Here is an 11,317-nt window from a genome sequence, read left to right on the forward strand (position 1 = left end):
CTATCAATAGACATATAACAGAACCACAGAAATTAATCTATTTCTTAAAACTTGAAAAGCACCTACCATTTTAACAGTTTCTTAGTCTAGAATTTGAAAAATCACATCAAGAAATAAAAATTCTGATTTGGAATCAGGGAAGCAGATTTAAAACCAAAAAATGTTATGAGATTCAAATTACTTGCTGAAGATTCTGAACCAGCTCTTTGTCTGGAGGCACTTTGAAAGCTTTACAGAGCCCAGCCAGAAGTGGTCCTGCTCTACTGGTTAAATATTATGGACTGCATGAAGTTTGTTGCAATGCAATAACTGTATAGCAAAAATGAAGAAAAACAAACATAGGTATACTTAAATCTCATTCATACAGTATGTTTTCATCTCATTTACATGAGATTGACATTTACACAAGATTGACATTTACACAATTCATAAGAATAGTCATCTACAGCTTCATTGTCCACCTGAACTGAACTTGTACTCTCAAAAGGACGGTGTATTGGGTTTTCTGTGAGGGGTTTTTGGTTGTGTCTTTGGTAACAGGGGAAGGAGCTATGGAGATGGCCCTTTAAGAAGCTACCTGAAAAGCTCCCCCTTTGCCTTTGTCAGACCCACCTCTGACCAGGGCCAAGCCAATCAGTGCCCCTGCAAATTCATGTATTTAAGGGGGGTGCAGGGCATGCTTCTCTCTCTCTCTCTGGCACCAGCCCTGGCCGCAGGTGTGGGTGGGGCGGCCCTGGCCTTGCCCGGCTGGGCTTGGCCGGCCCTGACCACAACTTAAGCTTAAGCCCCGCTGCAGTTTAATCCTGAAAAAAAGAGAGAGAGAGAGAGAGAGCTGGGATCTCCATAACCATTGGAGGACACCTGCAGCGGAGAAAGGAGTGGGGCCCAAGGAGAACAACTTTGAAGAACACTAAGGTTGGTTTGAAGGAAAGAAAGGAGAGGGAGGAGAAGAAGTACCCAGAACCCAGATTTCCTCTTTGCAACCCATGGCGAGAGCTGAGTCGACTGGTCGTGTGTGAGGGAACTGTCACCATGGGCAGACGCAGATTTGGAGTTTTGTGGACTTGGGCTGAAGCAGTTTGTGTGTGAGGGAAACTGCAGCTGTGAGCAGACCCATATTGGACTTCGGAGGACTTTTTCCCCTGTGGAAAGGGGGCCACGTGGAAGCAGAGAGAGAGAGACACTGGGCTGTTTTGGTTTTTTTTCCCTACTCTTTGAGAAGCACGTGGAAGAGCACCGACCGCAACCCCCCACTCCCATCCCCCTGCGCCTAAAGGGGGAAGGTGAAGAAACCGGGAACAAAAGCTGAGCCCGGGAAGAAGGGAGGGGTGGGGCGGAAGGTGTTTTGATTTTAAGATCTGGTTGTATCTCTCATTGTTCTACTCTGATGTTGGTAACAAATTAAATTTTTTTGGTTTTTTTATTCCTTATGATGAGTCTGTCATTTGCCTGTGACCTGTTTAAGTGGTAAGAAGCCCTCCCAGTTCTTATTTTGACTAGCCCTTTTTTGGGGCATCGTGGTGCTCAGTAATGCACTGGGCCTAAACCACGGCAGACGGCTATCAGAAGTCAAGACAAACAGGACTGGGACGAAACAAAGGTGGCTTCCCTTCACAATATCCATGTTTGTCATCTGTTTCCACAGTCTAGACAAGATTGCCATTTTTAAGTCATTGCCATTTGAGGAAGAAAAAAGGGCTGCAAAATAAAAATAAAATGCCAATCATAGTAGTGGATCACCTATCTTGTCTCGTTTTGTATTGCTGCTGATTGACAACCTGGTGCTCCTGTAGCATACAAAGGCAAAAATATCAGACGTTCATTTCAAACTGAAATGTTTGACAGATGTAACAGCTTTCTGAAATGAAACTGATGAAATCTCAAATAGGAAGGTCCATCTCCTGTACAAGGCAGAGATTAAATTTCAGCAGGCAAGGTTTACTGTCCTCAGACAGATGCAGATTTCATTTGGTTTTTTTTTATTTATCTGGCAGTTGTTAAAAATATGGGAGATGAGTAGGGCTTTGGTATTGGTGCACAGTCTACCTCCTGCTGCTCTGGATGCCATGGACTTCACTGTGATCTATGTTTCAGAGTACTGTTGTCACAAACTGAAGGCAATTTCAAATTCTCTTACTGGGAACACTAGCACTTCACTGATATTTTGACCTGTATTTTTCACATGGTAAAAGTGAAACAAACTGACAAATGACTGAAAATTCATACTGCTATAGTCACATACCTAAACCAGAGAGGTAAAAAAAGTATTTTTACACTAAAATGTGAATGTCCAGATATGACCAAGGGTAGAGATCAAAAGTTTACAACTGCTTTTTTCTCTATGCACATTCACAAAACGAGGTATCAAGGAACATGCAGTGGTGAGGAAAAACAGAAATACCTGGCACAGCACCAAAAAAACCCAAAAACAACTGGTGCTTCATTGCACCATCTTCCTAAAATAGACAGTAGTAAAAATGGCCAGATCACAATTTAATAAAAAGTCAGAGTCTTTCTGCTGTTGACTCAGGAGCCTTCAAATCTGAGTCATAATCTAAAGAATACTTTCCCAAAGGCAACTGTGCATATTATACATTTTTGTGCACTTATACACTATTCAAATAATACCTTTACTTAAAGAAACACATACCCTTAAAACTCTTCACTTCAGTGAGAAAACTGGACTGGATCATGCTCTTCACTGGTGAAGTGAAGAGTATGGCTCACACTGGATCATACTCTTCACTGGTGTGGGATACATCTCATCCAACTGTATCCATCAGCTTCAGCAACTAGGTTAAACCAGCATATTTTCTTTAGGGTGGAGTAAATAATAAGCCCAGTGAGGCAGATTAGATTTAGTGTACAATTAGAAGTTAGATAAAATTAATCCCACCATAATGTCAACAGAGGCAAAATCAGGTACTGTGTGCATAGGCGCTACCAGCTAAGTGTACCATGGAAAATTACACTAACTATACTTTTTGTGAACAACCTTTGCAAAAATTAGATACACAATCAGAAGCTGGGCACCTGAAGCAACCATAATGTTCAGATATATTCTTTATAGAGAGGGAGAGCGGCTGGCGTAACAACAGTATTCCCAAAACCTACCCCAAAGAATGGAAAGCTACTAAGAACAGGGGTTATGTATTACTCCCCTTCAGTCTCTGCATCTCTACACAGGAAGGATGAGTTCTCTTAAATCAAAATTCATGAATCTGCATAATTTTCTGGAGCTCCTGGACCCCTTCCTGTAAAACAAACTTTTGTTAAAACTTTCTTCCAAAATAGACTAAGACAGAGACTAACATGAACCTCAGTGGTGAAAGCATTCCACCACGAAGTTCAGTAGCAAATACTTTATTTCTCTTAAGGAATCTGAGTGAACACTTCCTATAATAACCTGATATATAGGTCATATACATGAACATAGGTATCCTACAGATGCCTTTACATCAGAAACACAAATGCCTCCATAATCTTATGTGTTTTGAAGGAGCAGAGAGTATGAGACAAAAAGTTGCATCTATCCGGTTTAGACATTTAAAAGGTATTACAGCTAGCTATCAATCAACAAGAGGCTATAAGAATGGCAAATACCATTCACACCTGAAACACGGATTTGTCTTACTTTTTTTGGTGTTTTAAAGGCCATATGACCACATAAGGCATAGACTAAAGTAGCTCATTTCATCAATAATATTATACAGGCAGATATTTAACAATTTTTAACAATTAAGAAAAACAGTCACAGAATTTTCTTACTAGTAACACATGAAGGCCTAGGAGGTACTATGAATATCCTGCAAAATTACAAATAAAAGTAGTTGTATCTAACAATTGGGCTAGAAGGAATGAGGGAGAATGGATGAATATCAGTTTGAGGCTATGATGTATTTTACAAATCAGTATCAGTAACTATCCTCTCTCAGCTATCAACCAGTGAGAATATCAGATTTAATTTTTCGGTGTGGGGAGAGGTTGCCTTTTTAAAATGATACCTAGATCTTGTTTCTGCAAACATGGGGGAGGAAACAAAGGAAAGAATAAAAATGTGACAGCTGATCCACATTTTATCAAATTCAGCTCAAAATAAAATTATTTTTAATTCACTTCACTCCTGATTACTTTCACATATTCTTCAGTTTTTGGAAATATTATCTCAACATCATCCTGGTGCTTTTATAAAGAAGTTAACATCAGGACGAGTGGCAGATGGCATAAATCAGATTTACCCCAGTTTGCATTTAGTTTCAAATGTTAAACTGTTACTCTAAGAAAGGGCTTCTTATATTCCTTTTGTAGCAAGAAGGGTGCATATTACAGAACAACTTTGGAGTAATAATATTTGTGCACAATAAAAATCAGTGTGGCACTTTTCAAAAGAAATCACAACACTACAACATTAGCTCATAGGAAACTACAGACACTACATACCAACAAATCCTGACAAATGCTGAATTACTCAACTTTCCCTCTGTGCAACAGAAGATGGAGGACAACCCATGCCAAGACTTCAAAACAAATTTCCCCCACAACTCACTAGCTGCAAAAGCAACAAGAAACAAAGAATGGTAACTTTTGAAACTGGGACTATTTAGATACCTCAATATGACTACAAATCAGATTTTTAACCACCTTTCTCTGTATTATCACACATAATTCATGGCACTCAGAAAATGGAAAAGCAAATTGAGAATGCAGGCCAAATCTTTCCAAGATTTGAAATTACACATTATTTTTGTAAGATCAGTATGAATTTAATATCAAAATTATAGCGGCCTCAAACCATCCCTGAATCTTTAGGTCCTAGGAATAATCTATGCATGGTTTTGTATGACTACAACAATGTTGCTATACAAAACAGTTTTATTATTTATTTTATTTATTTATTTTATTTATTTCTTTGAAGTTTTCATAATCTCACAACAAATTTAATAGTTCAATAATGCCAATTTAAGGTGTCTTCTTTAAGTAATGACCATTTCTGTTTCCAAAGAGAGTTTATAGTTCAACACGATCATTACAACAAAATTACTGCAACTATGTTAGAAGGGACTTTTTACTCTGATATTTTAATTATAAAGGAGCAAGAAAAACTATATGCATTTTGTATCTAGATACCTAAAATCTCAGGTAAGATGCTAAAGCCCATTATGTTGCAAATGTCTTATAAAAGACGCCAATGGAAACAAACAAAAGATGCTCTCCCTCCCCTCATACTTCAGAAAAATTTGATAGCATCTGTTCATTTCTTACCTACAGCATGGGAAAACTTTTTCCCGTCAATGAAATGTTATCTCATGTAAACCAGAAATGAACTGATTAAATGGCTACATCAGTCTATTGGGATAAATAATTTTACATACATTCCAACACAGGATAGCAAGTCAATGCAGAAATAAAAGAATAAAGTAATACATGATTTTGTGTGTGTTAGTTTTTCCTGCAGCAAAGATATGGATATTACAGAATGTATGTGAGATGGCTGTAGTGTAGCAACTGAGGAAACCTCTGAATATAGATTTTAGAGACCACCATGATATTCTGTGGTAGAAGTGATACCAAAAATTCAGGTATCAACTGTAATTCATGTTAGATCTTTCAGAACACAGGATGTCCATTCCAGATGTTTAGTGCAATTATATGCTAGGGTAAGAAGATACAGCATCTCTTGAAATAAATGAAACTTGAACTCAGCTATTCTTGAACTCAATTTGCCTAGATGAGGGTTGGTCCAGTAGATACTATGTATCTGCCCTTGTATAGAATACCTATAGATAAACAGTTTTACTGCATAAATAAGAACCCTAGAACTGATAAAGCAATCTTACTTAGGACTTGAAACTGGCGCTTCAGACAGGTAGACCATCCCTGTAAAGAGTTGCTGAATGTAAATAGGTCACAGTTTTCATATCTTTAACATCTGTTGTTTATACCCAAGAAAGCACATCAGGGGCAAGAAAATTAATTCCCCAATTGCTGTCAACCGAGTTAGGGAACAGCAATAAACAGCTTACTGTAAGCCTCTAGCTACAATAAAATTGCTGTCAATAAAGTGTGGCTGATATGTTTTTGCTGTGCTAGAAGAATAGATTCTTTAGACGTGAAAATCTGAAATGGAAACTAAAAAGATCCCTGCTTGTTCCTATATACAAAAAAACCCATTATCACAAAATTCCAATAGCATTAAACTCTCAGGATCTGGTTCTCACTCCCATGTGTGGCACACATTTATTAGCGTTTGTGAAACTTTGGCTTTGCACATTCAGGACAGATGAGACATCAGTGATTCTGATAGAAATCTTTTGCATGGGAAACATTTAAAGAGAAAGCTTTTACTGTTTGTGTCTGTATACACAAAATGTTCCCTACTCTAGTTTAGCATTCCTACTGTAACTATTGAAAATGGTATTATAGCTTAGGGTTATGTTCAGATTTCCATTATAACTCCCAGTTTTCACATGCTCTTAACTTTCTGAAAAATTATTCTTTTCAGCTGAAATTTTCCATGCTTGGTCTCAGCTCAAAGATGAATTTCTTTAGACAGTTGAGCAAAATCCTTTAACCTATTTTTCAGTTATATAAGGACAGAAAAAATACACTGTACATTTTCATCATTACTAATATTTTAGTATTGATACAGATACATAAATATATAGAACTAAAAAAACAATTGAATTTTACATGCAGATGTTTTCCCAAGTGACTAGTTCTCACCCAAGACTAATATCCGTGCAAACACATAAAACAAATCAAGCATAAAAAAGAAACAATTGAATTGTACTTTTTTTTATACTAAGCGGTAAAGCAAGGCCACTAAAAATAATACCACACACAGAATTATGGAATGCTATGGTTACAGAATTTTAATATTTGCAAGTGACGCAGACTGCACTGCTGTTCCAATGCAGACTTCCATCAACTTACGCACCTTGAAATTGCCACTCTCAGCGTATCAAATTAAGAGTCATTAATGTTTTCAGCTTTTCTTTTCTATTACATAAACCCTAAAGTTTCAAATTTAAACACTCCAGAGTAAGATAACATCAATTACATTTGCCACAGAAAGCTTAAGTGATATGCATTGATCAGCAGGAGCCTGGCTACTCATTCCTAGATCAGGCAAAAAGTCCATTGACTAAAAAAGGAGTAAAGCAAGCTCCATAGAGTTTATATTATTGACTATATGATTAAAAATATACCTTAGTATGGAATGCATTTAATGTGTCAGTCAAGCCCCAAGTCCTTAATTTCTGTCATCAGACCACAGAAATAAAAGGACAGAGGACAGTGTTAATACATTTAGCTTTCTTGAATCTACTAGAACTGTGCACAGCTCCAAAATTTATAAATTATTATCTTGATTCAAACAAGTCCTTAGAGTGTGTTATGGTTGTCTTTCTTGAAGACATCTGAAGTCATTTAGCCTTTAAGGATCTGCTTCAGTCCTGCCGCTTTAAATGAGAGTTAAGCACATGCCTAAATGCTATTTGATTAGGAATGAAGATTGAAGGTTTTGCTTATAACCGATACTGATATATATTTTTAAACCTGTGTTATTTGTCACTGCTGTACTTAAAATCTGATTAAAGGAAGCTGTTATCATTTAAATCTGGGATAAGCATGGTAAATTGGCCCTAATTTCTTTTATTATTTAATCTATTGTTAATCTAATGACACTGAGTAGGAGGTTTTTGTTTGTTTATTTGCTTTTCATAGGAGGTCTTTCATATAGAAGAATATAACATGTCGTGTTCTACTGTATTTCTATATAGCTGTTTGGTGTACTGACTTACTAATTTGAAGTGCATTTTAAAGTTCAATCAAATACTGAAAAGAACACTGATTGAGAAGCCTGCATAGATTTCAGTATTCTTTATGAGTCATAACACTGATTTTGGAAGCTTAGCTATATAAGCTGGTGGTGTGCAACATCCTTTCCATACTCCTAATTATGTTAATTAGCATTTAGAACAATCTCAAGTTCAAGTATTCAAAAATGCTCTTTTCAGAGCATCCACCAGGTTTACTGCAAGATAGGCACTTGAAGAAGGCTTTGGTTTTTATACTGGGTACTTCTGAAACATCAGCCTCTACAATTCAAAGTGACATGTGAAGACTTAACCAGAGAATTTCCACTAAAATTATTGCCAATTGCACAGAAATTGCCAAGAAAAAAAAATAAAATTGAACAATCTATTTTTGAATTCTAAAAGCTTTCTGACTTAGAACCCAGTTCTAACAGATTTCTAGGGCCAAGTTCCCATTAAAAGTAATGGGATTTTGCTTGAATGAAGTCCAAGTGTGGGCTTCGGTCTCATCTCTCTATTAATATTAATGTATCTGCAGGATAAATTGCATGTTTATTTACCTTGGACTGAAAGAAACTGTAAGTAAAAATGAAGGATGCTAGTATTTCTTAGATATAGATTAATCCTGTATTTCTTCTTCCCCTATCTTAACATCCTCAACTACAATTCCTGCATGTGAACCACATAAAGAAAACTCACCGAATATACGGGTAACTTCAGACAACTTATAACATTATATACAGAGGAATTATGTTAAACCTCAAGAAAACGGTACAGTGGCACAGAAATAAGTACCTCTTCCTAAAGGAATTTTTAAAAATGTTTTTCAGATGCTCTGGCATTAGCACACACTGCTATTCAGTAAGAAAATGTGAATACTTTGCCTGAAGGCCATACTCTATCACAAATCTTAAAAAAGACCTGTGAAAGTGTATTTAACTCCTATGCCAATGAAAATTAGCTAAAATGTATCCTAATATCAGGAATTACAGACAGAATAATAGGAAGGCTGCTAATGATTACTACTGTTGCTGGCTATAGTCCTCCAGCCAAAAGTGACAAGGGGGCATAAAAAGGTTACATCCTGTAATACTCATCATTGGTGAAAAAAGAAGACACTATCTTCTTCCTCACAGGATAAAAATATGTAAGCTCAGTTTAGATAACTGCCTACCAAAGAAAGAGGTATCTTTTCAGTTACAGACAATATAGCTTTTGCAGGGAGCGTTATAAATCATATGATACAATTATTTGCAGACTTCAAAAAGAATTAAGACTTAAGTGGAATTTGAATCAGGTCCACATAGAAGTATAAAGACTGATATTATTATTAAACTGAAACCAGTATATTTAATGTAATGAACACAGGTAACTCTGAAAATACTGCTAGTAGTTTTTGTTTGGTTGCTTGGTTTTTTTTTCCAATTTCACTGTGCAGAGCTTACACATTCTGTCAGGTAAATAATCTTCTGGGTCTTAACTGCCTCTAGATGCTGGGGGGATTAAGTCTGAGTTTCCTAATAGAGTTTGGAAAGCTAATTTAAACTAAATTAACATCATCTCAGAACAGAAAAGGAGTGTGTGGGTTGGGGGCTGTTACATTTTGTAACTAAAACTGGGGATAAAACTTCAGCTGAGTAACCACACATTATGCATAACTCTTCTATGAATTTTTTGGGTTGTTTTTTTTAACTGTTTCTTTTTAAACTTACACTGACAGTATGTATAGGTGCTGTGTAACAGCCTGAAGACGGCTCCGGCGGTATACCCTTCTTTAAAGTCCTTAGAAAGGTTAAGGTTCTGTGAGAACCTTCTGCGATGCTTTCAGCATCTCGTTGTAAGTACGAATTGTTTTAGAGCAGTTACTTCAGCAGAACTGCCTGAAAAGTGCTTGTTTTATTCTTAGCATCTTGTTAGTGTGACACCTTACAGACACCCAAAGTCAAGACACAGTTCTGGGAACGTCACATTCATCTCAGATAAGGCTAATGCAACAGCAAGAGGCTGACTTTATCCTAAACTTGACTACTGTCAAAATCTTTTTGCAAAGACAAGCCTAATGTGTCTTGCTTGATTCTCTAAGATTCATACCCCTAATAAGTTCAGACACATCATCATCACTTGGAGGGTACAGCGCCCGCAGGAACACGAACGTGACTCCTAACACCTCCAAAGTCGCCGCTGCGAACGCAAAGCACCAAGGAAGTTGCCTCGCCAACACGCAAACCTAACTACTGACCGCTCCAGTGCAACTATCATTAAATAAAAGGTTCTTTGGCTGTAATATCAGCTTGATCTTTCCCTTCCTCACCCCACCTCCCCCCCCCCAGCTTCTCCTAGCTACTGCAGGGCTGGCGCCGGGCCAACATAAGCGACATGGTACCTCAGTGCCATCTACAGGCGACGCGACACGCTAACACGGTGGCAAAAGATAAGCACCAATAAAATAAATTAAGACAGCGCCACATTTAAATCTTTATTAGCGAGGAATTATTAGACCTAAGAAAAACTAATACTGGATTTGGTTGAAATATGAGTTTCTCAGCCTCCTAATCCCTCTTCATATGGCGTGTTTCACAGTTTAAAATGAGTTATGACAGATCACTTATGCATTACTAAGAGGAGAAAATATTTACAATGGGCTGACTTTTTTTTCTGCATAATTCAGATGTATTCAGAGAATGCATTCCTTTCAAAAGCATGCTTTGGCCATTTCTTAAAATATGCAATGAACTGTCTATGTGATACCAACATTAATCTATTACAACAAAATTATTTTGAACTCAGAGGAGACTTCCGTATGGCTTAGTTACATCCTAACCAACAAACCACGTGCTTCACAGATGAAGTATCTTGGAAATTCGTCTGTCTTTGTTAGGGAAGAAGATTAACCCCTTTAGTAACACTAACTTAGCAAAGTTCCAGAACAGCTTGAACTCTAAAAGAAACTCAAGACAACTCACTTTGAAATTTGAAATTGAATGTACACATCCCTTCGGTCTTGAAACAGTCACATTTTCTGACTGAAATTTGGCATACAAGGAAACAGTTTTTCTTCTTCAATAACTTTTACATTTGGACAGTCAAATACAGGGGAGAAAAAAAAAAGGTTTTTTTTTCCAGTTTTGCTTGTGCACATGTACGTGCACATGAACAGATGCAGAACAGTCCTTTAACAATCATTATTCTTCAAAACCCAAAGTATCAGAGGCATTTCACAAATGCATGGTTAAGCCCCAGGTAAATGATAAAGGGGCCAATTTTTTGTTTGTTTGTTTTGTTGGTTTTTTTTGTTCCCCCCGTAATATAAATTAAAATAGACTGAAACAAAAAAACTCCACAACATAGTGGCACTTTTAATACTGGTTGATCGGGCACTTGTATGTAGTACTTATAGACCAGTAAAAGTGCTCGTTTACCTGTCTGGTGTGTAAGGGGCCCTTTGTCTTGAAGCCTCCTTGGGAACTGCACTCTGAGGCACTGAAGTGATCTGAACTAGT

At 37.1% G+C, this 11,317-nt stretch overlaps 1 protein-coding gene across 1 annotated transcript in view; it reads right to left on the reverse strand.

The window, feature by feature from the left end:
• Positions 1–11,173: 11,173 nt before the first annotated feature.
• The window catches only part of PCDH9 (protocadherin 9), a 4,523-nt gene continuing 4,379 nt past the window's right edge, over positions 11,174–11,317 (reverse strand). Inside the window, 1 exon segment of the mRNA XM_010181590.1 lies at positions 11,174–11,317. This exon segment is cut by the window's right edge and continues 3 nt beyond it. Within this exon segment, the coding sequence (XP_010179892.1) occupies positions 11,174–11,317 (144 nt within the window).

Source organism: Mesitornis unicolor, unplaced genomic scaffold, assembly GCF_000695765.1.
Source record: "Mesitornis unicolor isolate BGI_N332 unplaced genomic scaffold, ASM69576v1 scaffold33083, whole genome shotgun sequence".
In the NCBI taxonomy this organism is placed as follows: Eukaryota; Metazoa; Chordata; class Aves; order Mesitornithiformes; family Mesitornithidae; genus Mesitornis; species Mesitornis unicolor.